Source organism: Tilletiaria anomala, assembly GCF_000711695.1.
Source record: "Tilletiaria anomala UBC 951 chromosome Unknown K437scaffold_15, whole genome shotgun sequence".
Classification (NCBI taxonomy): domain Eukaryota; kingdom Fungi; phylum Basidiomycota; class Exobasidiomycetes; order Georgefischeriales; family Tilletiariaceae; genus Tilletiaria; species Tilletiaria anomala.
The window spans coordinates 82,895-109,128 of record NW_013547007.1 but is presented as its reverse complement, the minus strand read 5'-3'; the positions used below and the strand labels follow the sequence as shown (position 1 = coordinate 109,128).

The 26,234-nt window shown below is 56.4% G+C and overlaps 10 protein-coding genes across 10 annotated transcripts; 3 read left to right on the top strand and 7 right to left on the bottom strand.

The window, feature by feature from the left end:
- Positions 1–382: 382 nt before the first annotated feature.
- K437DRAFT_45107 (uncharacterized protein) lies at positions 383–1,615 on the bottom strand. Its single transcript, XM_013389349.1, has 2 exons — positions 1,393–1,615; positions 383–1,309 (listed from the first exon to the last, which is right to left on the bottom strand). The coding sequence occupies exon 2, from the start codon at positions 1,203–1,205 to the stop codon at positions 513–515; it is 693 nt and encodes a 230-aa protein (XP_013244803.1). The 5' UTR covers positions 1,206–1,309; positions 1,393–1,615; the 3' UTR covers positions 383–512.
- Positions 1,015–2,574, bottom strand: K437DRAFT_45070 (uncharacterized protein). Its single transcript, XM_013389348.1, has 5 exons — positions 2,268–2,574; positions 2,150–2,181; positions 1,768–2,059; positions 1,393–1,693; positions 1,015–1,309 (listed from the first exon to the last, which is right to left on the bottom strand). The coding sequence occupies exons 1-4, from the start codon at positions 2,406–2,408 to the stop codon at positions 1,400–1,402; spliced, it is 759 nt and encodes a 252-aa protein (XP_013244802.1). The 5' UTR covers positions 2,409–2,574; the 3' UTR covers positions 1,015–1,309; positions 1,393–1,399.
- A 1,299-nt stretch (positions 2,575–3,873) lies between these two features.
- On the bottom strand, positions 3,874–7,382 carry K437DRAFT_45028 (uncharacterized protein). Its single transcript, XM_013389346.1, has 2 exons — positions 6,175–7,382; positions 3,874–6,088 (listed from the first exon to the last, which is right to left on the bottom strand). Exons 1-2 carry the CDS (start codon positions 7,146–7,148, stop codon positions 4,090–4,092), a joined length of 2,973 nt encoding a protein of 990 aa, XP_013244800.1. The 5' UTR covers positions 7,149–7,382; the 3' UTR covers positions 3,874–4,089.
- A 30-nt stretch (positions 7,383–7,412) lies between these two features.
- Positions 7,413–8,285, bottom strand: K437DRAFT_45033 (uncharacterized protein). Its single transcript, XM_013389347.1, has one exon. The coding sequence runs from the start codon at positions 8,154–8,156 to the stop codon at positions 7,677–7,679; it is 480 nt and encodes a 159-aa protein (XP_013244801.1). The 5' UTR covers positions 8,157–8,285; the 3' UTR covers positions 7,413–7,676.
- Positions 8,286–9,003: 718 nt separating this feature from the next.
- K437DRAFT_233050 (amino acid transporter) lies at positions 9,004–11,078 on the bottom strand (the record flags this gene model as incomplete). The annotated part of the gene is made up of 3 exons (XM_013389391.1): positions 9,975–11,078; positions 9,423–9,898; positions 9,004–9,357 (listed from the first exon to the last, which is right to left on the bottom strand). Coding segments are annotated over exons 1-3 (1,599 nt in total), but the record flags the coding sequence as incomplete, so codon positions are not given.
- A 50-nt stretch (positions 11,079–11,128) lies between these two features.
- Positions 11,129–12,839, bottom strand: K437DRAFT_254729 (uncharacterized protein). The gene has a single exon (XM_013389390.1). It carries the CDS (start codon positions 12,574–12,576, stop codon positions 11,584–11,586), a length of 993 nt encoding a protein of 330 aa, XP_013244844.1. The 5' UTR covers positions 12,577–12,839; the 3' UTR covers positions 11,129–11,583.
- A 285-nt stretch (positions 12,840–13,124) lies between these two features.
- On the top strand, positions 13,125–15,943 carry K437DRAFT_293356 (uncharacterized protein). Its single transcript, XM_013389389.1, has 2 exons — positions 13,125–13,422; positions 13,510–15,943. Exons 1-2 carry the CDS (start codon positions 13,267–13,269, stop codon positions 15,772–15,774), a joined length of 2,421 nt encoding a protein of 806 aa, XP_013244843.1. The 5' UTR covers positions 13,125–13,266; the 3' UTR covers positions 15,775–15,943.
- K437DRAFT_44967 (uncharacterized protein) lies at positions 15,907–16,429 on the bottom strand. The gene has a single exon (XM_013389345.1). It carries the CDS (start codon positions 16,303–16,305, stop codon positions 16,039–16,041), a length of 267 nt encoding a protein of 88 aa, XP_013244799.1. The 5' UTR covers positions 16,306–16,429; the 3' UTR covers positions 15,907–16,038.
- On the top strand, positions 16,311–21,818 carry K437DRAFT_293355 (LNS2-domain-containing protein; the record flags this gene model as incomplete). Its single annotated transcript, XM_013389388.1, has 4 exons — positions 16,311–16,959; positions 17,046–18,540; positions 18,612–20,961; positions 21,020–21,818. Exons 1-4 carry the CDS (start codon positions 16,555–16,557, stop codon positions 21,816–21,818), a joined length of 5,049 nt encoding a protein of 1,682 aa, XP_013244842.1. The 5' UTR covers positions 16,311–16,554.
- A 1,654-nt stretch (positions 21,819–23,472) lies between these two features.
- K437DRAFT_254726 (uncharacterized protein) lies at positions 23,473–24,066 on the top strand (the record flags this gene model as incomplete). Its single annotated transcript, XM_013389387.1, has 2 exons — positions 23,473–23,876; positions 23,981–24,066. Coding segments are annotated over exons 1-2 (340 nt in total), but the record flags the coding sequence as incomplete, so codon positions are not given.
- Between the last annotated feature and the right edge of the window lie 2,168 nt (positions 24,067–26,234).

The window sequence follows — 26,234 nt, the reverse complement described above, 5'->3', positions numbered from 1 at the left end:
GTCGAGTTGATTTAAACCACGTTCCTAGCTTGGCCGCGTTCCCACTGACATTGTTGGTATAATACACTGCTGGTTCCAGTTCTGCTGCATCCCAAGGAAGGCTTTACAATGCGAAAGAAAATAACACCTTCGGATAAAAATATATAAAGGGGAATACAAGGGAATCGGCCTTATGCTCAGGCCAAGCTGAACTGGAGAACCGTCCAGCGCCACAGGGGAGGGAAGCAAGGTCGCGTACAAGGGCGATCCCATGACGGCGTCGGACGCAAGAGCAACGCAACATTTGGTGAATAGTGCGGCGAAAATGCAGGGAACGAGCGGACTGTCGTGTTGATACAGAGCGAAAGTGGACAGAGAGATGATCTGAGTCGATATGATCTCCCTGACGTGCGGGACTTGAAGCTGCTGAGGAGGTGCGATGGCTCTGCCGTGCTAAGAGAGTCTCATACAGAAGAGGGAGCAGGCAGGGCGGGGCGAGATAGACGGCGCGCAATTCATTTGCCTGCTGCCGATCACCGCTGCAGTACCTCGACTGCGATGAACTGCGTGCCGTGCTTGTTGCCATCGCCATCATTGCTTGTTGTGGTGTTGACCTTCGAGGGGGCCGTCCGGGGATGGTCCGCCCTGTGGCCCCGGTTATCTGCCGATGCTGCAAACCCCCTGGCGCCCGCGGCGACGCCATCATCAGACGAGATGGCTGTCGAGCCTCCATAATCGCTGTCCTGCTGTCGCAAAGGCGCGCGTACGTGCATGCCACTATCACCGCCGCCGCCACCACGCTCACTCCCGCTCCGGCCTTCTACATGAGCCGGATCCTGCTGCTCCTCGGTTTCCGAATGCTGGCGATGTGGCGCTAGATCTACTTCCTTTGGCCGTGTGGGCGGAAGATCGTGATGCTGAACCGAGGGTAAATTTTCATCCTTGACACTTTCTTTCATCTCGTACCCTTCCTCCTCATCCCGCCCGCTGCTTCGGCCCGACAGGACGGGCCGCCGGCTGATGGCCGAGCGCCCTTGATGGGGGCCAAAGCGCGAGTCGGACGCATATCCCTCATCGTACGTTTCTGCTCCCAGGCCCGGACAGGTGCGTGTGTCCGCGCCATAGCCAGACGCGTAGCCGTCCTCGAGAAAACTCGTATCGTGCGGTCGCTGTGCCTTCTTCTGCTCCGAGATGAGGATGCGAATGACGATCGAAGCTTGGACCATCTGGATAAAGTTGGCCGCCCAGTACGCATTCTGCACTCGCAGCCAAATGATCCCCAGCAGGAAGAGAAGGAAAATAATGATGAAGTATCCCAAGCTATGGTAGACTAGCCTGATGCAGGAGATGCCCAAATAACAATGGTTAGCACGTCAATTTTCCAGTTCCCTTGCAGCCGAGAGGCCCACGCACTGCTTAATCAATTTCGAGAACCCGGATGATCTTCGCGCCAGTTTCTTGAGCGAGAGGCAGATGGTGAGCATGCATGTCGCGTCGAAGAGGATGGACACGACGTAGTACCAGAAAATTGGACTGGAAGCGACATCCGTCTTGTTGATCTTGTATGCAAACTCGCTAACACAGACGCCATTCTCTGCTCGTGGTGTCCAGGAGCCGTGGAATTGCGCGTTGATGAAGGCGTACCACACCAGCACAATTGCTGCGGTCTACAACCGGAGGCCAATGGCATTAGCAGTAGCAACAGAAACAGCAGCTGCGCAGCGTCAGCATCGCTCCAGCATGTGCTTGCGTCTGGCGATGCGCAGCTGGGCGTGCATTCTCACTCACCAGCATGAACCCCACACATGCGCGGACCGCCCACCGGATCTTTGGTCGCTCAATCACGCCCATGGCGACTGCATGGCTCCGCCAAGCCATGCAGATGACGCTGCTCGTGTTCAAGCAGATGACACTGATGACAAACACGGTGCTCGCGCCCGTACATGCGCTGTCCGTCATGGTAGTCGAGTACTGCGTGAACGCGGCGGCGGAAGCGTAGCAGAGGAGTGTGTAGCGCATGAAGAGCGTCATCGAGGGTGCAAATTGCCAGTGGAAGGGCCGCCGCATGAGTCTTCGCCATCTGCAGTGCGAGCGTCGCCAATCAAACGCAGGTTCTTCATCAGCACTCTCTACCTAGATGGCACGCTCGATGGCATTGGAGAGCACTCACATTTGAACTTCGCTGGGAAAGAGCACAACAAACTGCGAGGAAGCAGGCAGGTTCATCCAATCGAGAGACTGGTCAGCGATCCTGTTTGACCATCGTCAGCGCACTTAGCACTACTCACCTCCCAATAACAGACAAAGATGGCGACTGCTTGCCCCAAGATGGACGGGACCAGTGGCGGTAAAAAGATCTCTAGTGCCCACGATGCCGGCGAGAGACCATTGATAGTGATGTTGCCCGTGTCTGGGCCGCTATACGCCATGTTTGCTTCCTTCGTCCCACACCTTACCAGCCACTCGAGTGTTCTCGCGCGTTCTTTCTTCGCTTCGAAGGGGAAAATGAGCTGGTAAAAGCTCTGCCTAGATGCCAGGCCTGTATGTTCAAACAAGACTGAAGCAGATCGGGGCCGGAGGCAGCTGCTCGAGGTCGCAGCAGAAATGGTAGCAGCGCATATCCATGCAATTTCGCCTGATGACACGCCTTCCACTTGCTGTAAGCCTTTGGCTGCAGATGTTTCTGTTAATACAGAAATGTGATGCGAAGTGAAGTGAGGTAGCCAATGTCGAAGAATAGGAAGCGGTGTCGACGCCGGATATGAGCAGGCCGTTGCGGAAGTGGATCGGGCAGCCGGATGAATGGTCGGCTGATGGAACTGCTGGGTTAGCAGCTGAGGCGCTGGAGCAGGATAGACTGTATAGGAAGAACGTGTGCTTGGCCGCAACGACACCTGCGTCCAATGTTCGACGAGCGTCGTTATCGCGCAGGCGGCAGGCAGGCCAGACTTTGGCGTTCGCGTTGAGATGTGGATCGCCCAGATGAGGATGTGCGATTGACCACTCGTGCCATTGATCGTTTTGCCGACAGGGAAGGATGCGTGTAAACTAAGGACGACCTGTTCGGGTCAGGAGAACGCCGATGATTCCCCGTACAATGCCGATGGTGTTCCTCTATGCGGCTGCTGTGTGTATGCCACGACACCTAGGATTCCACCAAAGGATGGTTGAGACCTTTATGAGATAGTCTGTGCGAGGTCGAGACTCGAGATGGAAGTGGATGGATGGGGGCGGATAGCGAGCGATATCGAAGCCGGAAGGGGCACGGCAGCGCGACCAAGGAATAAGCTCGCATCGGGATTGCAGCAGTCAAGGTTGCCATGGCCTGCCACCTCTGACGGCAGCTGAGACGCTCACAGACGCGCTGCCTATGCCAAGCGAGATAAGAGTGCCTGAGAGTGTGCTTCAGTGCACAGCGCCAAGCCAAGGCCCTGAGAGAGAAGGCATTGCAATTCTCGTGCAGTGCCTAAAGTCTGGAAAAGCCTAGGGGCGCTTATCATGTCCTGAAACCCGAAGCATTAAATGTGCAGTGCGCCAATGCCATCCGTTCGATGCGTCTTGTGCCTAGCTCCCTCCGCTCATCAGCCACCACAGCCCCAGGTGTAGAAACTTCCGTCAAGCGCACTGGGGCACTGTCCAAATTCGTCCCCAATTCACTCCTTCGGTCACTCACGTTCATCACTCCATCAAGCTTGTCATCATCGCCTCATGCCCTGCACGCAATCAAAACGTCTGGCAATCGTGAAAAGAGAGTGAGAATCGAACGTGCAATGGTACGATAGAAGCCGGTGGACACTGATACATGTTAAAGGGGGAACCCGTACAGTAAAGGCTCGCCTCAGTAAAAGGCAAAGCCAAAGAAATGAGAGAGGGTGAGGTACCGAACGCGAATAAATCAATGTCTGCGGCTCTTTTGATTGTGCGATGGTATCCCGGAGTCTAGGAGAATGTGTCATGTATACCTGCGTGTGTGCTTGCGCATGTTGAGCCTTGCATTCAGGGTGTTGGTGGGAGGGCCTTCACGATTTTTGTAAGCTCAGGTTTGAGCTTCCCTGTCTGGTTCTTTCGATTCTTCATAACGCCCGCTGCTAGCCATATCCGTAGACCGCATCAAAGACGGACGGCGAGCTTCGAGAGCGCAGCCGAGTCAGCCGCGTCGAGCCCTGAGGACATCTTGCTCAGCGGCGGAACTTCAACTGCGCTGCCGCTTAGGGCAGCGATGCTGAGCGCTGCTGCTAAACCTTGTGTCATCATGTTGTCGCCAATTGAGCCAATGCTGCTGCTGTCACTGCTGCGGTAGGCAGCGTTCTCGCCAGCATTATGCCCGCTGTTAAGGCGGTTGTCATTGTCATTGCTGCCACCGCCAAATGCTGAGCTGGCGCTCGCAGGGGCGCTGCCGTTCGACGACAGGCTGAGCAGCGCTCCTACCGCGCTCTCCTGCTCCGATATGCTGACTGACATTGTCGTGCCGCTATGCGCGTGCACGCCAGAGTCGAGCCTAAGCAGCCTCGGCAGGACAGAAGCTGCGCCATCCGCGGGCGTAGACGGCCTCGCCGAAATGCGGTCTTCCCATGCTGGGCCGTCGCTGCCGCGTGAACCACCGTGACTGGACTCGGCGGACGGTATAGAGTCGTGCGAAGCGGTGGTGGTGGAAGACCTGTACGATGAACCCGAGCTGCTGTTCTCCCCGCTGTCACCAGCGCCGTGAGCATAGCTGAAGGAAGAGATGCGCAGACGTCGCAGCGGTGGACGTCGCGGTGGTGGTAAGGGCAAGTTGGTTGGGAGATTATACCCGTCTGACTCGGAGCCGCTGCCTTCGGACGAGCCGACGGCAGGCGTATCGTACTTGAAACGCTTGCTGTGGACAGGCCGGATGAGCGGCTCGCGCCTGCGGAAAGCGAAGCTGTTTTTGCTCCTGCTCGGGCTGAGCGATGGCAAGAGCAGAGGAGGCAGGTACGACAAGGACAGGACAGATATGAGTGAGGCGCCCGATGAGGCACTACCAGCGGTACCTGGGCGACTTTCCGGCGACAAGCTCTTGTCGACGACTGGACGCTTGTGCGCTGGAAGGCGCGGATATTCGGTGTGTAACCTGGCCGATGCATCGTTGCCGACGTGCATGAGACCCAATTGCTGCGCATTGTTGCTTATGAAATGCCCCGACTTGACGGGGATGGGTTCAATGGGGAGAAGGCCTTTCGCCTCGCCCAGTGGAGTCATGGAGTAGGCGCTTTGCTCCGTATACACATCGACCATCTTTGCCACCTCCCGGTGGTTGGCGCGGGCATCATGATCGACGTGAACGCCGCTGCTGACAGAGCCGTCACCGTGCGCATCGCCATTCGCAGCGCCTGCGATCCTGCTAACGCCGCTGCCGATACGAATATCGTGTGGCACAAAGTGGTGCGGGCGAGATAACTGTGGCAAGGACCGCTCTCGGCCTTTCTGGTACTCGTGCTGAGAGAGCAGCTGGTAGCGAGTCGAACCTCTCGATGAAGAGTCGTGATTGGCCGAACCGACACTACCGCCACCATTGCTTGCCGCGCCGTACTGATGCTGGTGACCGCTCGACGGGTAGCGCGAGCTTCCGTACACGTTTCCAGGCTGGAACTGTTGAGAGGAACCCCCGTCGCTTAGTCCGGGAGAGTAGTCGCCTCTGTTGTTGATTGAAAAAGCGGGCACAACTAGGCCTGAGCCAGCCATTTGGCCGTGCGTGCCGGTAAGCCCATTGACAGAAGCAGCGGAGACGTGGTGGCCACCGTCGCTGCTGCTGCTAACGGGGCTCAATCGATGTACGAGTCCAGTTATGTTGTCGCTCTGGACGATCGGACCATCATCGCTGGTCGCCCCCTGATCTTCCTGCTGGTCAAGCGCTGGGTCGGGGTACTCGGTCTCATCGACCTCCACGGGCCACCCGTTGCCGTCGATGTTCTCGAAGCGGGGGTCCTGGCCGACTCGACGCAGTGTTTCCTCGCGGAGGTCACGCTTGGTGTAGTAGTTGATGACGTGCATCTTGCGGTTGGAGCCTGTGATCATGCTGAAAGATTGCTTGATGAGCCCATCGACCTTGTATTGGTTAGCAGTCGGCCCTCCTGGCGCGCCGTTTCGACTGGAGGTCCAAAAGAACGAAGACAAGATTGTGAGCGATCACGCGTGCCAGTTCCAGAGACAGGAAAGGCAGGCTAATACACTCACTGTTTGCGCACTTCCAGTTCACGATAGGTCAAAAAGCAGCCACTGACGCGACTCGCACTCCAACATCTCCCGTCTGTCCACCTGCGCATGCCAGCCTCCTTCTCGTCCCAGGCAAAGACGGTGCCAGCGCGGACGAGGCTGATGCGCTCGGATTCGAGCAGACGGCGCATTATGCGCCTTGGCGGGTTGTTGGGCGTGCCATTTGGCAGGTCCGTCGCAGCAAGCAACCTGATCACGTCGGCAGTCGTCCTGATCATGCCAAAGTACGTCGGCTGCAGATTGCTGTGAGCGGCCGGCGCCTCAGTGGAGATGCTCTGCGTGGTGGAGGAGCGACGGCAGTCAGATGCAATGGGTGTTGCGCTGCACTTGCTATCCTGTTCTAGCTGAGAAGGCGATGGCTCATGATGATGAGGTTGATGAGCCGGACTGAAGCCAGCTGGAGCCGGATGGCCTGTGTGAGGCACCAATGGCGAACGGGCAGCGACATTCGGGGGAGACGCAATGTCGGGAGGTGCAAGATTGTTGGGATTATCGGTGCCGGGCCCCTGAGCGAGTGGAGCGATAGAAACTGCGTTGTATGACGGTAGCCCGAGTACCAGGTAGGGAAGGTCGTCTGTGGAGGGAGGAGCCTGCAAGGACTGGTTGTTTGGGGAATGGGAAACTTGTGGATGAGAACCGTCTCGCTTGGCCTGGCCGGGAGAGAGCGTATCGGGGGTAATCGTGCCGGGCGGATCGTACACGCGAGCGGAGTGGGTGTTCGGAACGTTATACGGCACCATGGCAGGGTATGAATAAGGCAGGTAGGATTGTATCATAGATTCCGAAAAGTGGGCTCGCTGCTGCTGCTGCTGGGACGGGTCAGAGTCTTGCTGCAGCTGCAGCTGCTTCGCTGGCATGATATACGATTGTTGAGGGTGCTGGCTTGGATCTGGTCTGTCGCGGTCGTTCTCTGGCTGCTGTTGCCTAAATGGCATGGTTGTTTCGCCAGCTGGAAAGCTTGCTGCGATGGGGAGCTTTTCGAGCGATTCAAGAGAGAGGGAGAAGACCAGCGAGCACGGTTCGGTGTATATGTCCGTCACCGAGCGAAGGGGCTCTTCAAAGAAAGGGCCTCCTCGCACTCGCGCTTGGCCGAGCGTCACAAGAGGTGACGCGGAGGTTGCGGGCTAGAAAAGAGGGGGGTGCAGTGAAGGGGAGTGTAGCCCGTGCGCGAGCTGAAGACGAGGACGAAAGGCGGGGGAAAGCAGGGCAAACGCGACGCTGAATAATGACAGTTCGTCAAGCGAGCGAGTTGCGTTGCACACTGGATGATTTTGTGAGGAGTGCAATTGACGTGGCGAACGGACGTCGTGCAACCTCTTCTTCCACTGCAGCTTGTCGGCTCTCATATGCGAGCACAATGCAGGCGCTCGTGTCTCTCTTGAAAGAGAGTAAGGGAAGACCTACCTATGCGAGGGCCACTATGGCAAGGCGGACCAGCGGGTCGGCCCACCAGAGTCCAGACACTAGTGGCTTTGGCCAGTGGCGGTGAGACTGGAAGGAGGGTGGGCGAGATAAAGCCAACCGCGGACTGGAAGGCGACAACAAGAAATTGTTGGGATCAACCTTTGTCCTCGGTGGTGATACTCTGGCGTCGCCCACCGAGCTGAGAGAACAGCACAGCTACATGTATTTGAGGTGGATACGGTGGTGGACATGGGACTCATGAGAGCGCCAAGGCCAAACCTCATCAGTGCTTGCATTAGTTGTGAGGCCCCGTGAGAGCAGCGCATGAGCTGCACAGTGACTGTTAGCTGCAGATGCGGAGGGAAGTCGGCTACCCGTCCTCTCCAAAAAGTGTGCGCACAGTGTTGTGAAGGGCGGAAAGACACGTGACCCTGCGTGCAGCGCTGCCAAGGCGTGGGGCCCTCCCCCACGCTGCTCAGACTTGAATGGATCTGGCCTTTATCTCTGTCTTTGCAAAGTGCCTCTGCAGCTCTGCGCATTGGTCTACTCTGAGCGCCCACGCTTGCAAACACAAGGATTGGAGCAATGGCCAGTCGAGAGTCGCGGGGAAGTCAGGTGGTGTGCCCCGCGTGAACCGACCACGCACCTATTAGTGCGGAAGTTGCAGATGATACGGTAACAAACTTTAAGAGACAAACTTTAATGTGATAAAATCCGAGGCCTAAAAAGATAAACTTAAACGGGCGCAATGCCTGGACGATACTCTGCTTCTATGGATATCTTTAATACTTGGAAGGACCCTGCGCGAAAGCCACACAAGGTTTCTCCAGTGTCCACATTCAACCAACGCTTTGAAACAATAGTCGCGCCATTGGGGCCAGGACAGTCTCGATTTCACTTCGAGCAAATCCATGTTCCGCAGACTGACCCAGACGGCGGACCGTTGCCCAGCAGCGGGTTTACAATTTTGGACAGCAGATTGCGTCAATTCTCAATGGCGGTGTTCCCACGCCGTACCGCAATGATGACGAGTTTTGTTCGAAAAACACAAATTAAGTATCAGCATTCAAGCTTCAAGAGGGGTAGTGCTTGTGATGTTCAACGGGCATGCTACTTTAAATGAGAGTGAACTACAGGCGAGGTGCTTGCAGCAGCGCACGAAGGTGGGCAAGGACCAGCATTTGATTTGTTCGGTCTGGAAATCGTGTAGCTGAATGAAGAGGCGGCGAGGCTGCCCAAGGACGTGGCGCTTGTCTGCGCAGCGCAGCCGCGCTCCGCTCTTCGGCGACTCAAAGGGATGCACTAGGTGCTGCGATGTTCGAACGTCGTCACTTCTGCTTTGCCCTTAAGCGGCGCAGACACAGCAGCAGAAAACATATGCTCGTCAGCGTCGTCGACCTGGACGCCGAGCGGGCCGCGATAATGCTTTCTGCCGATGATGACATAGTAGACGGCGCTAATGAGTGCAAAGAAGGCAGAGACGGCAGATGCGTAGTTCATTGTCGACGCATCCACCTCCTTGGTCGTCGGACAGGAGAACAGCACGATGGCAAGCAAGATCCAGACAAATGTAACCACGTTCGCGAACCAGCCCCAGATGCCGAGAGAGAATGGTGCGTTGCGCACCTTTCGCCGACGCTGAAAGAGAGAGATGCAGATGGGTACGGCGTAGGACATTGACAGCAAAATCGTTGCCGCGCCGGTGAAAGCGGCAAAGGCGGCTGAGGCACCTTGAAAAATCTGTATGCGCATAACCACATAATTTAGTGGGTGCTCACGACGGATGAGCTCGTCTTCGGACTTACAATACCAAGCAATGCAATAATGATGGAAGAGAGGATCAGGGCATTCACTGGCATCTCAAACGTCTTGTTCACCCGACTCGCCCATTTGTGTCCAGGGATGCCGCCGTCCCTGGCGAACGCCCATATGCATCGAAGCGCGACTGTGAGGCTACCAACGCCAGCAAAGAAAAAGATGCCCAAGAGGAGGAAGAGCAGTCCAAAGGCTCCAGAAGGAGATCCGGTGACGATGTAAAATAGGAGAGTGATGGGTTGTCCAGCCGCTACACCGTGAAGGGTGTCGAGAAGGGTGTCAATGTCCGGAAGAACGAAGAGAATCGGTAAAAGGTAGAGCAGTCCGGAAAGGGATGCTGCAATGACGGAACCGACCATGGCCCGCGGTACTTCTTTTGCTGGATTCCGCGTTTCTTCAGAGCACTGTGCCACAGTGCCGTACCCAGTGAGTGTGTATGCTGCCTGCAGAAGGCCGACGAGGAAGGCTGGGAGAACGAGAGCCGTCAAGTCAGACGTCAGCGTCTTGTACAGGCTTTAATGTTAGCACAGAGGAAGACATACCCCAGCCATCAGGCCAGCCGCCGCGATTCTCAAACGCTCCAAATACAAAGGCACCGCTACGCTTTGTCGGCGCCATGGTGAGCAGGGTGACGAGAATGATGACGACAGTTGCGGCGCCCCAGTAGATGCTGATGGTATTGAGCATTTCCAAGTACTGGTATTTGCTTCCAAAGAGGTTGACCAGTGCTGCAATTAGAACGCACGCAAAGAAGCAGAGGATCGTCTGCCATGGTTCCGGAGTCCACTCTTGGTTACGGAAGGTGGAAATGGCGGACATAATGAGCTGTGCACCGCCGAAGAGGATCGATAGGGACAGGAACAAGTTGGCGGCGAGCGACACCCATCCGACGATCCAGGATGCGATTGCACTGTACCTCTTGGGCGCAATAAATGCCGCCCAGACATAGACCCCTCCGCTTGAAGGATAACAGCTGCAAATCTCGCCGAGACTCGCAGCGATGCAGACCGAGATGAAGCTGACCAGCACCCAGCCCCAAAGGATCGCCGTCGGCCCGCCATTGATGAGCGCGTATATGAAGCCGACGCTGAGCCCGAACGGCGCGGCGATGATGCTAAACGAGAGACCCAGCACAGCTACGACGCCAAGGTGCCGCTTCAGCTCTGGCTCGTACCCCAAGCGGGCCAAGTCGGCATCAGCATTCTTGACTAGGCTTCCCGCTGAGCCATTCTCAAGTGAGTCGAGCTGAACGATGGGCTTGCTTTCGAGAGCCGGCATTTTGCAGCTCGCAGTTGCGTTTGTCGCTTCCATCTTCGGGAAGGTCAAACGAGGATGCTGGGAAAAGTTAGCAGTAGCAGCGCCTCCCGATTCGTCGCACAGACGTCAGTCTAGCTGCTGGGCATGTATGTTCCCTACTTTATATCCACAGCACGGAGCTTTATCGATGTCGCGTGATGGTCCTGAAGGGTGATACGGCTCAAGATAGAGCGGCGTCCTTTTGTTCCCATGATGTTTGAAACGAAGGGCTGAAGGAGCTAGTGCATCGAACTCCGTATGCCAGCCCTGCTAGATATGGACAATCCGGATGCCAAGGCAACCAACCCCGCTCGAAAGCGCAGTGCGGGTGCCAGATTCGCCGAATAGGGCTTGGGAACAGTGTTAAGATAAGACACCAGTCAAGAAACATCCATAGCGAGCTCGCTCTAATCGGACTGATAACCGTCGGACCGGTGATTATGTAAGCAACCCGGCCCAGTATGTGGATTGCACATTGCAGCTCTCTTCGATAGACGACGAAGGTAAAAAGCCTACAAGGTGCAACAGTGATGAGGAAAGGAGACCGCATAGCTCTGCCGACATAATCTTGGAATGTGCAAAGCCACAAACTGAGACAGCTTGCGGGGCCGTCCGTGATGTTGGGGCTTGCTCCAGCTTTAAAGAAAGTACATGAACCCTTACAAGAGCTGTTATACGCCAAGATAAAATCCGAAAAGAGGTGGAACAGTTTGTGGACAAGGCCACCAGGCTGAATGGGTGAGGCCAAATCCTAGGTGGCCGTGTAATTTCTGTAGGGCTTGAAACTTCGTGGTGTTCGCTCACATTCTCGGCGTCCCTATCCTCGTGCATTGCGCAGATACCAAGATTCCTTGTCTACCTGCTGCTGCTTGCGTGCCGTTGATCACCCTTGCCCTCTTCCTCTCCCTCGTCAGTGTCCCGGTTGACCGAGTCGTGCGATTCAAAGGCCCCATATCCGAACGGGCCACTGAGACTCTTGCGATCCGGCCCATCCACGCTATGCCGTGCCATCTCTCGTGAGTACTTTGGCGGTAGCGGCTCACCCAAGCCATGGCCATATTCTCCCGGAAGCGGCCCTTGAGGCGGAGGGTACATCGATTCACCTTGAAGATTGTTACTTTGCGGATAGTAGTGGTTCCATGCTTGCTGCTGTCCGTTTATTGAGGAGCTGAGCGGGATGACCGCTTCAAGTCCTGCTTGTCGGCGGAGTGAGCCGGGATCCAGCAGTTCTCGCAGGTACATGAAGGACAAGCTGACGAAGATGAGTCCGACGATGATGGTCACAATGAGGCCTATAATTTCACCTGCTGAAGAACCGCTCCATCTTTTGCTGCAGTAACTGGAGGCCTGCTGCGCCGAAATGGGGGCGCTGCTGCCATCGCCTGAGGTCGGCCAAAGCAGCCAGCCGCTGTACCAATCTTGATCTGTGCGGCCAGTGTTGTAATTGGTGCACGCTTGAAGAAGCGGTTGTTTCTCGGTGAAGTGAACTACGATGCCGATGAGTTGACTGGCGCAGGTAGATACGAGGGCCACAATGCTCAGCGGGGCATAGATGCGAGCGAGAGGAATCCGCTCCAACACGCAGGCCAAGACTCCGATGAATTCGATGATGCCAGCGCCAACGTACAGCGAGCCTTGCACGATGGAGAGCGTGGCGAGCATTCCCGTGAAGCCATAGCGACGTACAGATCCAATCTGCGCTCCGCCCGACCAACAGAGGTAGATTTCGGTGATGATGCAGATAACCAGCATTGGCAAGCGGATGCTGCCAGCGTACACCTTTCGGACCACCGTTTGGTAAGCCGGCGGCGGGCCGCTCGGCGGTGCGTCGCGAGATCTGTCATCCATGAGGGACAGCAGAAAAAATAGTTTTGCTTGAGGGCTTGCGTCGGAGCGATGGTCGTAGGATGTGAGATGCGGGTTTGCAGGCGAAGGGAGAACGGAACGAAGTAGCGATGTCCCTCAGAGGAATTGGCGGAGGAATCGAGGCAGGTCAAGGCTCGGTACGTAGTTATGGAGTCAAAGCATGCTACCCAGCAGATATTCAGCGCCCAGCTGCCGGCCGCTCCCTAGTCGCTGCCTCGCACATTGTGTAGTAAGTGTACTCGTCTACATGCAGAGAGGAGGAGACTTGAAGCAACATGGAGTATTCACAAGCCACCGTGCTTTCAGGGGACAGCTGGGCGGCCAGCGGACCAGGGCTCTGGGGCCACAGCTTCATCAGTGCCGCCGGCAACTGGCGCAGCGAGGAAAAAACTGATGGTCATGGTCACGTGCGGTGGACTGGCGCGTCGCGTGGGCAAATCAGATGCACGAACACCTTTGCTGATGGGCTGTGTTTGATCAACACAACAGGTACCTTTGCAGCTTTTGTAAGGATCTATATGCTTGGGTGCGGACGCTCCATTCGATATTATAGCGCGCATACAGCTTCTTAACCGCCAGCTGTCCGTTCTCTGTCTACCACGATCGCAATTACCAAAGCTAGTTCGGCGGAAAGTGTGCGACCTTGTTCATCACGCTTACAGCACCGCAAAGATGTCCCTCTCAGATGGTCATGTCGGTCTGGGCCAGGGCGATGCCGATGGAGACGCATTGGCATCGATCCTCAAGCATCCCGAGGCGCTCGAATGTCTGCAGCGCAAACAACTGACCTCATTGTGCAAGCGTTTCGGGCTGAAGGCAAGCGGAAAGGTGAGCGCTGCAATCCCTGATGCTCTTTGAGACGATAGAGGGTTCTTGCTGACAAATCATCTGGACCCTACACAATGATTGAAACAGAACGTCGACATGGTAAAGCGTTTGCAAGATCATGCACAAGAACAATTATCTGCAGCACCTGCAGCACCTGCAGCTCCAGCATCTTTCGTAAATGGCTTCGTAATGGTAGAAAAAGTAAATAACGCCGAGGAAAGCCTCATGCCTTGCCAATTTCTAGCTTCGTCAGAAGAGTACAATGAGAAAAATGGCACAAATGTGGAAGTTAAGATGGAAGCTGGAATCTCCCAGGACAATGGCGTGCAGCCAGGCCACAAAGGAAAACGAAGACGCGGCGACTCCCTCAGCTTGACAAGAGAATGGGGGGACAACGAGGCGACTGAAATACTTTCGCCGCTTCGCCCACTTTCATTGATCCGCGTCGTCAAGCCCCGCCCTTCCAGAGCATGCAAGTCTGGCGCTACCCATGTTGCACCTTCGCCTTTGCCAGCAGCGCTAGTGCCGCAGGCTCCTACCTTTCCTGTACCCGCAGCGAGTCCGATGGCTCGCCCTGGGACAGCATCGAATGCGCAATTCTCGAGCGCAGCTGCCAAGGTGCTTGCAGAGATGAACGCTCGCCTTGCTGCCTCAGGAGCTGCGCCGATCAAACTCAACACTCCTTCCTTCAAGTCTCTCGCGGGTTGCGCTGGGTCATCCGAAGGAGCGCCGACCTACGGCTCCGGTGGCGCCCAGTTGGTCAAAGCTGGCTGGACCAAGAGAGCCAAACAGTTGGATGGAGAGCACAGATTCCAAGGAGCTCATAGCAAGGCGTTTGGAAAGATGGACAGCATCGTCAATCACTACGCTGCAAAAAGACTCAAGAGCAGCCAGACGCTAGCACCGGGTGGCCCAGGGAGTGCGGGCAGAAGGAGCTCGACATCCAGCTCTTCCAAGCAGGGCAGCGCTTCTACAGCAGTCAGCGTGGGCGTGCCGAGTGCTCAGACCGCTGGCCGGAAAATCCAAATCTCTACTCCTGCCGCCCGACCAGGTTCTTCGGCTGCAGCCAATGGTGCAGCGCTACTTGCTGTGCCACGCAAGTCTGCGGCGCGCGCGGGCGCCAACGGCGCCGCTTCAAGCAAAGCTGGTATGCTCGCTGGCAGAAGACGCAGCGGGCACACCTCGCTAAAGGCCATGCAACAACTGGAGGTGGAGCACCGGAAAGCCGTGCTAGATGCTGCGCGGAAGCGGCGAGCGTCTGCAACTCGCAACACCTCCGCCGCCGCAGCAGCAGCCGGCAGAGAGGCTGCGCCGACGGCAAAGAAAGCGTTTGGTTTGAGCGGAAAGATGGTCAGTGCGCTCGGAAAAGCGCTGGGTGGCGCCAAAGAGATTTTTGGCGCCAGTGCGGGAGTAACGGTGCAGGCCAAAGCGCGGGAACATGTCAGGGCTATCGCTGGGCCCAACCGCTCTGTGTCTGCTACATCGGTCAAGCTCAAGGCGAGCAGTGCATTCGGCTCGAAGAAGGAGAGCATGACGACGAGCAGGACAGCACCGGACCTCGCTACCAGAGCAGCTTCGTCTGCAGCGCCGCAGGTGCCACCGAAGCGCCCGACCTTTGATCTGCAAGCCAGCCTGGCGCGCAAACCTGTTGGCTACAAGCCATACAGCGCCAAGGAAGCCCTTGAAGGCCTTCGCTCGCCAGATGCGCGCCGTGCCGGCAATTCAATAGCTGCAGCGGCGGCTGCGGTGGCGACAACGTCCGTGCGGCCCGTCTCCACGCACTCGAGTACGGCGTCGGCGCGCTTGGCGAGCGCAGGCTCAAGTGATGTGGGCAGGAGCGCAGCTACCGCGCAGGCGGGAGTCAAGGGGCGTAACGCAGGAGTGAGGCGGCAGAGCAAAGCGCTGCCCCCGCTACCTCCACGAGCGCCGGCGGCTGCGCGGCCACGCATCGACAGGGAGAAGCTGCTGGCAAAGCGGCGCGCTGCCGCTGCTGGGCCTGGGGGCAAGGGCAGAGTGTCGAATGCAGCAGCGATGCTCCGACAGCCGCGCAAGAGCATGGTTGCGGCGTCTGTTGCGCAACCACGAGCAGCGTCCGTACTGGCGTCGTCCGGCGTCGCAGGCAACCGGCAGCCGGCGCCTAGTTCTTTTTTTTGTTTTTCCTCTTCCGCCGCCACTACTACTACTACTACTGCTGCTGCTGATGGAAGCAACAAGAGGGTGCGCGCGAGCATGCCGGCATGGAAAGCGGATCCGATCGCTCGTGCGAAAGCGCGCAGCAGCGCCAATGTCAGGCCCGCTGCGGCTGCATTTGCGGGCGGACGGGCGCGCGCCAGCATGAGAGCCACTGGCTAACAGGCAGGGGTAGAAAAGCTTTTTGCGTTCATCGCGCTTGTCCGAAGAAACAATCCTGTCTCGGGCAGACGGTACCGTGAATGGTCGTTCCATTGCCTCTCTCTCTTTCTCTTTCTATCGTTTGCTTCTGCGGAAAGGTTCTGGGACTGCTGTATGTACATCAACACGTCAATACAATGCCATCATCCTGAATACTGCACACCGCTTGGTTGAACGTGTCATATGGGTGGCGGTGTGAGGTGATGAGATTTGGGGGGGGGTCCACTAAGGGGATCTCTGCTCTTGACCGTAGATGATGTCCCCTCTGGGCTCAGTGGTCTGATGTTCTGATAACCCTAACCCCAGATCTCCGCTACTTGCGGGCCGATATGAGTGCAAGGCTGGTGCAGTGCCGGCACCATGATTGCTCCTCCGCGTGTCCGGCTGTGATCTCTTCCGGCTTTTGGAGTTGAGTGGTTGAATGTGCCGCTGGACAGAGAGATAGATGCACACACTACACAAACCCAACCCCCAAACCATCGTTTCAGCCATCCTGAGATGCAGTGATGCTGCTGCTAGTGTCGGTCTCAGTCAAGGGTTGAAGCATCCTCGTTCCCCTCCCCGCCATCCGACTCAAGCCTCGAGGTGGAGCATTGCAAGCCGCTGCCGACGCTACGCTCCTGCTCATCTCCCCACGAACTGACCTGACCAGGTGCCAACCGGCCTGGATATTCGAAAAAATAAGGAGGGCTATCATCACGCCGTGGCTCACTCACATCCCATCGTAATCGTGCGCTCACGATGCAGTACGTCGGACGTTTCGTGTCCAGCGTGTACAATACCATCACGCCCAACATCAATCCGGCAACGCTCAGCGGCGCCATCGATGTCATCGTTGTCGAACGGCAGGTCGAGGTGGACGTCGACTCGGATGAGGAGAATGATACCGCACAGACGCCAGGCGCCGTGCACAGCACAGTAGCCAGTCACAGGAACAGCAGGGCTGGCACGCCCACCTCGCCTTCCATAGCCGCTTCCTCATGCCCTCCTATCAGCAGCTCCAGCTCGGTGGCCTGCTCGCTGTACAGCCTCGGCGCTCACAAACAGCCAAGGAGCAAACGCAAGAAGATTGTTACCGAGATGGCCTCGACACCGTTCCATGTCCGCTTCGGCAAGATGAGCGTCCTGCGACCCGCCGAGCGCAAGGTGCGTTTGCTCGGCGGCGACTCAATGCCGGGTCTATATTCAATCGCTGACAAATTTGCTCATCCGTGTTTTTTCTTGGTGCGCAGGTGACGCTCCATTTGAATTCGTCGCCGGATCCGCTACCGTTTGCCATGAAAGTCGGTGAAGCGGGCGAGGCATTCTTTGTCTTTGAGGCAGACCCAGAAACGGCCCCTCCGGACCTGGTCACCTCGCCCGTGCTCAGCGCAACGATGAGTCCGATCTCCGGGCCAGCCCAAGCGAATGGCGATGAGGCCTTCACACCCATACCCCTGGAGCGCAGCAGTACAGCTGATGTTGAAGCACTGGACCTCGGAGAGCCTGTCGTCCGCATGGACGGCATCGCCACGGGCTGTGGTGCGGTGGCGGACTCAGCATCGCCTGGCGCGATGGCCGACTCGGACTCGGGCGCTTGCGCAAGCGAGGAAATGAATCATGCGGACACAGTCATCACGCCCGAGGATACTGGCAGCGAGGCGGGTACGGCACGTTCTCCGTCCCCTACCCTTTCGCAGCCGAATCAAGGCGCAGCGCCGCCGCAAGAGCCAACGCGCGAGCAGCTCTCGTCCAACAAGCGACCCCTGCCGGAACAGCAAGGCGTGCCGGGCGACCTGCCACTGACATCCGATAGCGGGCCAACGGGGTCGGGGCCACACGCAGGCAGCGGCTCGGCCCTCGAGAGTGTCGGCGGCGCCACATCGCGCGCCGGAGGCGCACTGCGCAGCATCGGCATCAGCGCCGCAGACAATCTAAACGACGGCAACGACGGAGACAGCAAGGGCGATGCGGCGCCTACCGCCTCAGAGCTTGATGGTGGCCACGGCCGCGGCGAGGGCACTTCGAACGAGCCGTCTGAGTCTAAGGAGAACTTACAACAGGACGACGAGCAGCATCCGCCGCTGCACAGGCATGCAGACGTGCATCGCGAGACGGAGTTGGGGAAACTCGAGAGGGAGATGAGGGATCATGCGGAGAAGCTGATCAAGGCGGAGATGGAAGCGACACGCCTGGAGCAGCACCTCAGCGAGCAGGCAGTGGATGCCTTGGCGCTTGGAGGTGCAGCAACACGTGAAGGTGCGGATGCCGAGGCCTTCGGGGACAAGTCCGATGACGCGTATCCAGCGCCGTTTGGAGAGGGGACGACGCACAACTTGCGACCGAGCGCGAAGTTCTCCATCACTACATCGTCGACAGGCGCGTCCACAACGCAGGCGTCGTCGTTGTCTTTGCCGCTGCTCACTCCTGCTGACTCTTCAGCGTCCAATGCGACGACGCTGCCAGCAACGTACCCAGTCGCGCAGTCTGCCAAATCTTTTCTCGACGGGCTTGCCGACGAGTCCATGTCGAGGGGCTTGAAGGATATTTCAGCTGCCAAGCAAGCGGTCATCTCCAGCATCCGCGCCGACTTGGAGGCCAAGAAGAAGCGCTACGAAGCTCTCAAGGCGAACAGTGAGAGTAGGGAAACGACGACGAGTGCGAGTATTGGCACATTGGATGTTAAGAATCAGGATGGAGGCGACAAGGATAAGCTTCAGAAACTGCCGGCTGGGTTGGCCAAAGAGAGTGAGTCTGTCGCTTACTAAGTCACCGGCGGATGGTGCTGACCCATCTCCAACTTCGGCGTAAAAAATTAGATGTTGCGTACATGTTCGATATGGATGGTTACAAGATGACAGCCGATGGCGAGGACTTGGCGTTCGCAGAGGGACAACGTCTAGCCAACGAGCTACCGTTGTCGCGGCGCCATGGCGGCAAAGGCCGACACGGTCACTCGGAGCGCCTGGACAAGCCGCACCGCCATCCGCGCTACCTGTCTGGCAGCAGCGTGGCAGCAGCAGCAGCGACCAGTATCGTAGATGACATTAACGCAATGCCGAAAAAGGGCTCGCACGACTCGCTCAGCTCGCGCCGTTCCGGCTCCTCGAACGGCAGCGGCGGCATCGACGACGACGTGCTCTCAACGGACTCGGAGGGAGCCGGTGGGATCGGGCTTGGCGTTGTGGGGGATATCAGCGTTGATCCAAGCGCGCGCCAGTTCAGTCGGGACCTCGTGCGTCTCGCCAGATGGAACGAGGGCAAAGCCGCCAGCATGTCCACCAACGCCGACGGGCGACTGCGGCCCAGCGACGACGACGAGCTGACAGAGATCGCCATCACATCCGACGAAGACCGACTACCTGAAGGCGTGCCGAGCCGCCGGCGCGCATCGAGCAGAAACACGGAGCGGCCGCGCTCCTACTCGCGCGCACGTGCGAGCGCCACCCGCGCGTCCAGGGGCCGCATTGGCCATGGGCAGGAAGCGTCCGTTAGCGATTCGGAGACGCAGTACAAGGCCGGCGCTCCCCGCGCACGCACAAGCTCCTCCGTCCAACGTGCGGCGACGAACAAGCTCCCTGCGCAAACGCTGCCGGGCGATAGTCAGTCTGCCTCTTCGGCAATGGGCGCGTCAGCAGAAGCAGCAGCGCTCGAAGATGGTGGCAGGGCGCAGTCGCCAGAGTACGACTGGGCGTGGGGCGAGATGCCGACGCGCAGGGAGGCCACTTCAGACGGCCTGCAGAAGCCCATCAGAGCAACGTCCATGGAGACTTCCATGCCTGATGCTGCACTTGTCGAAGGTACAGGCATATTGTCGCATGAAGACAGCGATCCGTACGCCTTCACCCTCCTCGTGTCCACGACCGTCTATCATTTCCAGCTCAGCCTTTGCTGGCATGAAGGCTTTGGCGAAGATCAAGATGCAGACGAGTACAACTTTGAAGAGAATCGTGTGAGCTATGGGCGCTTCTTGGAGGACGCGGACCTCGTTAACGACGTTCGCCTCGTCGTCAAGTACAATGGCACCCTCTTGACATGGGAAAACGCTTCGACGGTCATGGCAACATTATCGCTATACCGTCAGAGCCTCCCTGCTAAGCCAGATGGCGCAGAGGCACCTGGAGAAATAGACGGCGCTGTGGCGCAGAGCAGCCGCTGGCGGCGTTGGTGGAATCGGGGAAGCACGCCAATGTTGCAGACTCCGCAAGGAGATGCGGACGGTACCTTCGCGAAGCCTCCGACGGGGAGCAGCCTGGGTCGCTCCTCGACTGATACCGCTCTTGTGCTCGGGCAAGACGTGCGAAATGCGGAGCCGAGAGAGGATAGCGGAAAGCCTGCCCCAGCGGCAGGGGGCCCAGCGCACACCAACAAGGTCTACGCAAAGACTCTGCGATTGACATCGGACCAGCTGAAGTCCCTCAACCTCAAAAAGGGCGCGAACACGATCACATTCTCGGTAACGTCGTCGTACTCAGGAGTGGCGACGTGCACAGCGCGCGTCTTCTTATGGGAAGCTTCGCATCAAATTGTCGTTTCCGACATCGACGGCACCATCACCAAGTCGGATGCACTGGGTCATGTCTTTACAATGATCGGTCGGGACTGGACGCATCAAGGTGTAGCCAAGCTCTATACGGACATTGCACGCAACGGCTACCGGATCATGTATTTGACGTCGCGCGCTATCGGACAAGCGGACACCACGAGAGACTACTTGCGGGGCATCAAGCAAGACAATTACCAGCTGCCGGATGGTCCAGTCATCATGAGTCCAGATCGCCTCATTGCCAGCTTGCATCGGGAAGTGATCCTGCGCAAACCGGAAGTCTTCAAGATGGCATGCTTGCGCGATATCGCTCGACTATTCGGCTGCGATCCTCGCATCTCGCAGACCCCAAAAGAAGAATCAAAGTTGGCGGCGGCGGCAAACCATGCGGTTCTAGCTGTTCCGAGCAAGGTCGATCTTCCAGCCGGTGGCCCTGGGACTGCTGGCAATGGGGGTCCCAGCTCGATGACGGTCCCCACACCATTCTACGCTGGCTTTGGCAATCGAATTACTGATGCACTGAGCTATCGCAGCGTCAACATCCCAAGCTCACGCATTTTCACGATCGATACGAACGGTGAGGTCAAGATGGAGCTGCTGGAGATGGCAGGCTACAAATCTTCGTAAGTGTTTGTGAATCTGCGTGTGAATGTCTGGCTCGCTGAGTCAGAGTTTGTGCAGATACATCCACATGACGGACCTGGTCGACCAAATGTTCCCTCCCATTACCGTCAAGGAGGAGCTGCATCCACGGCAGCGCGAGTACAACGACTTCAATTACTGGCGGCCTCTTCTTGACGAGGTTGAGCTTCCTCCGGACGAGGAACTTTTGCCGAGCAACCCGGTTTCACCGGCTCTGTCCGCGCGCTCTGGACGTTCTATCCGCAGTGTTCGAAGCAACGGCAGCATCCGCAGTACAAGCGTGCGGAGTGATTTGAGCGGCGAGTCTATGAATACTAGCACAAACAGTAATCAGCAGTCTGGTGGAAGACTCAGCCGCTTCGGGCTGCCAAGTCTGGGGCTCGGGCGCCGGAGCTCTGGCAATAACATTGCTGCTGCGAGTGCGGACAAAGACAAGGCTGCGCTGCGCGCATTTAGCGAAGTTCAACGAGCACCGACGTTTGCAAACGAGGCACCTTCGGGCACCTCCCCCCCGTCGAGCTATGGCAGCGGCGTCACCAGCTGGGCCGCATCATGGCGCAGGCGAGCTGCATCGCCGGGTGCCAGTTCGCAAGCATCGGTGCAGGCCACCAGCCCTCTCGTGGGTCCGGTCATTACTGCAGTACCCGAATCGGAGGACGAGGATGATTACGCAGGCTCAGACGATGATGTCTCGTCCCTCGAAGGTGACGGAATGCATGAGGAACGGCAATTGTCCGAAGATGAAGGTGGCAGCTATGAAGAAGAAAACATTGGCGATGACGTTTTAGATGATGATCTTCTCGCACAAGGAGAGATCCGCTTTGAATGGCGAGGGTGACCGGCGGGACAGCTGGGTGAACAGACGGTACCTTAGTATTCTCTCCCTTGACTTCATGATCAATGTCTAGCCTGGTTCGAATGCATCGCTGGGACTGTCAGGTCTCAAACGTATGGCTTCAAGCTTATGTACGCTGTGGACCGCTCATGAAAGCAGGGCCTGGCTAAAGCTCGAGAGCCTTTCATATAGTCCATCATTTGAATGCTCAGCGCTCAGATATCATTTCTCCGAACCTTGAACATGTTCACCACCTTTCCATTTAAAACCTTCATGGTTAGGCTGCAGGCAGCGCCTGGCGTGCCCCTTGCTAATGTCTTTCTGTCACCGAGAATGCGCGCAAAGTGGGTATCTCAAGGCTCCTGGTTTCCGAGGGAGGGTGGTGAGCTGTGAGTGGAAAGCGGATGAGCGCTGACCGATGAACGATGGAAAGGGAGCGATCAGCGATGAGAGACAGGAATGAACCATTGATGTGAAAGAGGGACGCAGAGGTACGGCGATGAAGGAGATGGTGAAACCGTGAAGTTGGAACGTAAATTAGTCTAGTGCACCCGTCATGCTCCAGTCTGTGGCACAGCCCTTACACACCTTCGCACCGCCAGAGGAGGGCCGAGCGGCCAGGAAACTGCCAGGACATGTGGCTGACATTCATACGGGTTCGCGCCTATATGTGAGATATACATATGTAGCATGGACCTAAAGCTGTACCTGGGCGCGTTTGTATTAAATTGCGCCTGTTGTTGGAGTCAAACACGCGCTGCGCGTATGTGCGGCAGCTCCGAAAAAATGAAAAGACCGGGGGATTTGGAGAAGAGAAAATGTAATTCAGCAAACTTGCTTTGGGAAATGTGAGGGAACAATTTATGTACATATGTACGTGCTCAAGACCAAACCCGAATGATTACACGGAATTTGGCTCGCGTTCGCGGGTGTAGTGGGTATGTAGGTGGCTTTTAGGCTCTACAACAGCTCAAACGAGCCCCCCGCAGGCTTGGGCAGCCACAATAACCACAATACTTCCTGACTACCAAAGGCCACTGCGATAGATCGCATGTCACGTCTACAATCCCCTCCCCGACGCCATCTGCTGTTCAGCTACTGTCCAGCTGGCGCAGCCTCAGATGTTTTGAGAAGCGTCGGAACGCTGGGAAGCCGGAGGGCACGCAGAATATATCGCTTCGTCAAAGCTGATGTACCCGGGGCTTTACATGGAAAATAACTGCGTTAAAAGGCGAATATAGTGAGAAACTGGAGGCAACTCCAGGTTACTTGCTGACCAAGCAAGCAAGCGCCCATACTTACTATGCACCATATTCCGTGGCCTCACCTCTGGTTTTACACAATTAACCCTGGGGTCTTCGCGCAAAACTTCGAGTGAAACGTTCAAACCCATGTGTGAAAGGGTTAATTAAAAGCCGAGGGACTTTTCCACTCCGCTCTACCCGGCTGTCCGCAGGCTGTCAGGCATTGCAATCCCCACAGGCCTCACAACCTCGGCCCTCTCCCCGACGTTTCATGCCAGACAGATCCTCCTGTCCTCCATCAACGCCTCACCACATCTCACCCTTCCTTAAGCCAGTAGAGTCAGCCCCCTTGCTCACCCACCGCACATCTCTGCTTCCATGTGGCGTTCAAAGAATTGTCGCAGGGCGTCATCTGGTGTCCACACGGTTTAGCCTGGTTTACACATAGTAAAGGAGGGTGGGGTGTACTATGTAGCACCATTCGATGGCACTGAGGTCTGACAAGCAGACACAATGGTCGAGACATACAATCTTTTAGCCAGAGATAGCCGTCTAGTTTCCACCATCCATGCTCTGCAGGCGCTTTCTCTCTGTTTGTCTGTATGTCTGTCAATTGTCAGATACCAAATGTCAAGCTTATGCCAAGTTAATATCCCGCTGCGGCCTGTCACAGTTGAGTCCGCCACGCCTTCTACCGACAGTCACCAAAACCCCGATAGTCCTCCTGGTCACGCCTCCAAGCGTCCCACAGGAGCTCAGACGCTTCCGTGTCCCAAGCCAGCCATGTCTACGTGGAATGAAAAGAGTAATTCTGGAACTTGTTTTTGGGGCCCGTTGGAAGAGGACGAACGACGCAGGTCCCCCGATTTATAATTGATACGTTTGCGGAAGCATGCGTTAATCAAAATGATTGCAACTTACATATTGAAACAAAAGAACATCGAGGGTGTATATTAGATTAATTCTCTTGAGCCAAGTGCTTCGCCATGCCAGTCGGTCCGGAAAGCATCAGTCACAACGGAGGAAAACGTTTGGATCAATACTTTTCGAATGCACAGTGCACCGGAAGACGGGTTAATGACATGAGCCCTTGAGTATTGACTTCCGTAGATGCCGTTGGCATTCTGGCACGTGGCAGCCCGCTGCCACGCGGGCTGACATGCTAGCTGCTTCGGTGCGGTACCGGTGTAGCTCGTGAAGTGTGCTGAAGAAAGCGAATAGTGAGGCGCAAGGCATGAGGGGTTGTTGATTTTCGTGCCATACGAAGTTGTTGCTTCGTGCCTTGACAAGGACTTCGAGCCCGTTCCCTTCCATTATTTTAAGGACAACCCATCGCCTTTGCCCAAGTTGCTTCACTTGAATTCGCCTCGCCCAACTAATTGCATCAAGCCATCTCGTCTGGATAAGGTCTGGCGCGCCAACAGGTGCGATTGCAGGCCATTTCGTGGATCGTCTTCAACCTTGTGCGCTTTCTGTGCGCCCTTCATTAGCTCTTCGTCCCCTCTCTGCAAGCGCGTTGGAATTCGTCAGGAATCTGGAGAGGTTTGGCTGGCACCGTGCAGGCGCTTGTTCATGCCTTTACTGCTGCTTCTCCAGATTGATTAGAATTGTTTGTCTGCTGACCAGCGTCATTGTAGATGAGCGTCGTTTGATTAGCACCTTGCTGCTGTGTGAAGCTGATCAGCGAGTCCTCAACAGAGGACAGTTTCTTCGGCTTTCTCGTTGCAGGATTAGGAGATTGCCCACCTTCTCCGCAGCATTGTAACAGGTGAGGGCCCTTCTAATATTACCTTGAGAGCCCCAGGCTGCGTCTTGATTGTAGCCTGTTCTATTCTCACAAAGGTGCGCTAGGAGTTCAGCCCGCTCGTCGAGGAAACGGAAACGTACTCTTCTTTGTCGATATGCTGTTGCATTCTTGCGCTTTGTACGTTTTCTTTTAGATCATGTTGAAGTTACTGCAGAGCAGCGTCGTGGTACATGGTTACTCGTCCAAACCTGTCCATCATGACACTGTCCTTGCACATTTTCCAGCATATGAAGAAGCAGGTAATCAAAGAAGACCTGAAAAAGTGTGTGTTCAATGATGACTAAGAAAGATTTGTTGCCTCGAATGATGACTGGGATCGAGCTGAGGATCCTGGGCGCCGTCCTCGCGGTGTGCACTGTGTAAGAAACATGCTTATATGCGGTACAGTTGAATTGAGGAAGGATGTACGGTAGTGAAGACGACGAAGCAACTTGGGGCAAAGCTGATGCTTTGTACTTGGAATAGTGGAACAGAACGGGCTCGAAGCCCTTGTCAAAGTATGAAGCAACAACTCCTTATGATACCAAACTTAACACCAGGCGCGAGACATGGAAGAGACGCTGATGAAGCAAACTTATGCTGAGGGCCGAGTGCTGAGAACTTGCTTGGTGGAGCGTTGAGTTTCAAATCCTGTCGAACCTCCAAGGACAGAGCCTGCCAGAGCCCGGAGCGCTAGGGCGCGCTGCCTGCTGGGTCGCCAACTGAAAGCCAAACAAACCCAGAATGCATTAACATGCCACATTCACCACTGCTGTCAAGTGCCTTTTTTCTGTCGTCGGCTCCTCTTCCACAGGTTCGTTGTCGTTTTTAGCGATCTTTGATTCCCAGAGATGGTCTTCTCGGTCACCCACTGTATGCACCGGGTTCAACTACTGTGCAACCCCAGCTCGGACCGTGATGACCAGATGAGCTCTAGAAAATATGTAAACCCTTTTCGGCTGTGCTTTCTGGACTCTGAACTTCTGAAGCCTGGAATGTGAAATCACCTCTGTCCTGCCCTTTGAATCAAACGCGACTATCATCGTGCGATGGACGAGCGACGAGCGTTGACTGTTCTCCGTGAGATCGTATGGACTTCCAAGAAAGCGGAGATAGATTCCTGTGAAGTCACTGGAATGTGCTTGTGTGCGAACACGATCGTCAGCCGCACCTGCAAGTAGCGCATTGAAGTTGACACCCATATGGTGAAAGCATACATCTGAGCCTGCATCAGTGTGCAACAAGAAAGGCTCACCTTCGCCCTTCGGAAGGACATCATTCGTGCCCGATTGAAGGTTTTTCGCTTGCTCTTGCATGCTGAGCGGCCTGGATGAAGCGGCCACGGGCAGCTTCGTCTAACGACGATGATTTAGGGCAGGCTAATCCTCC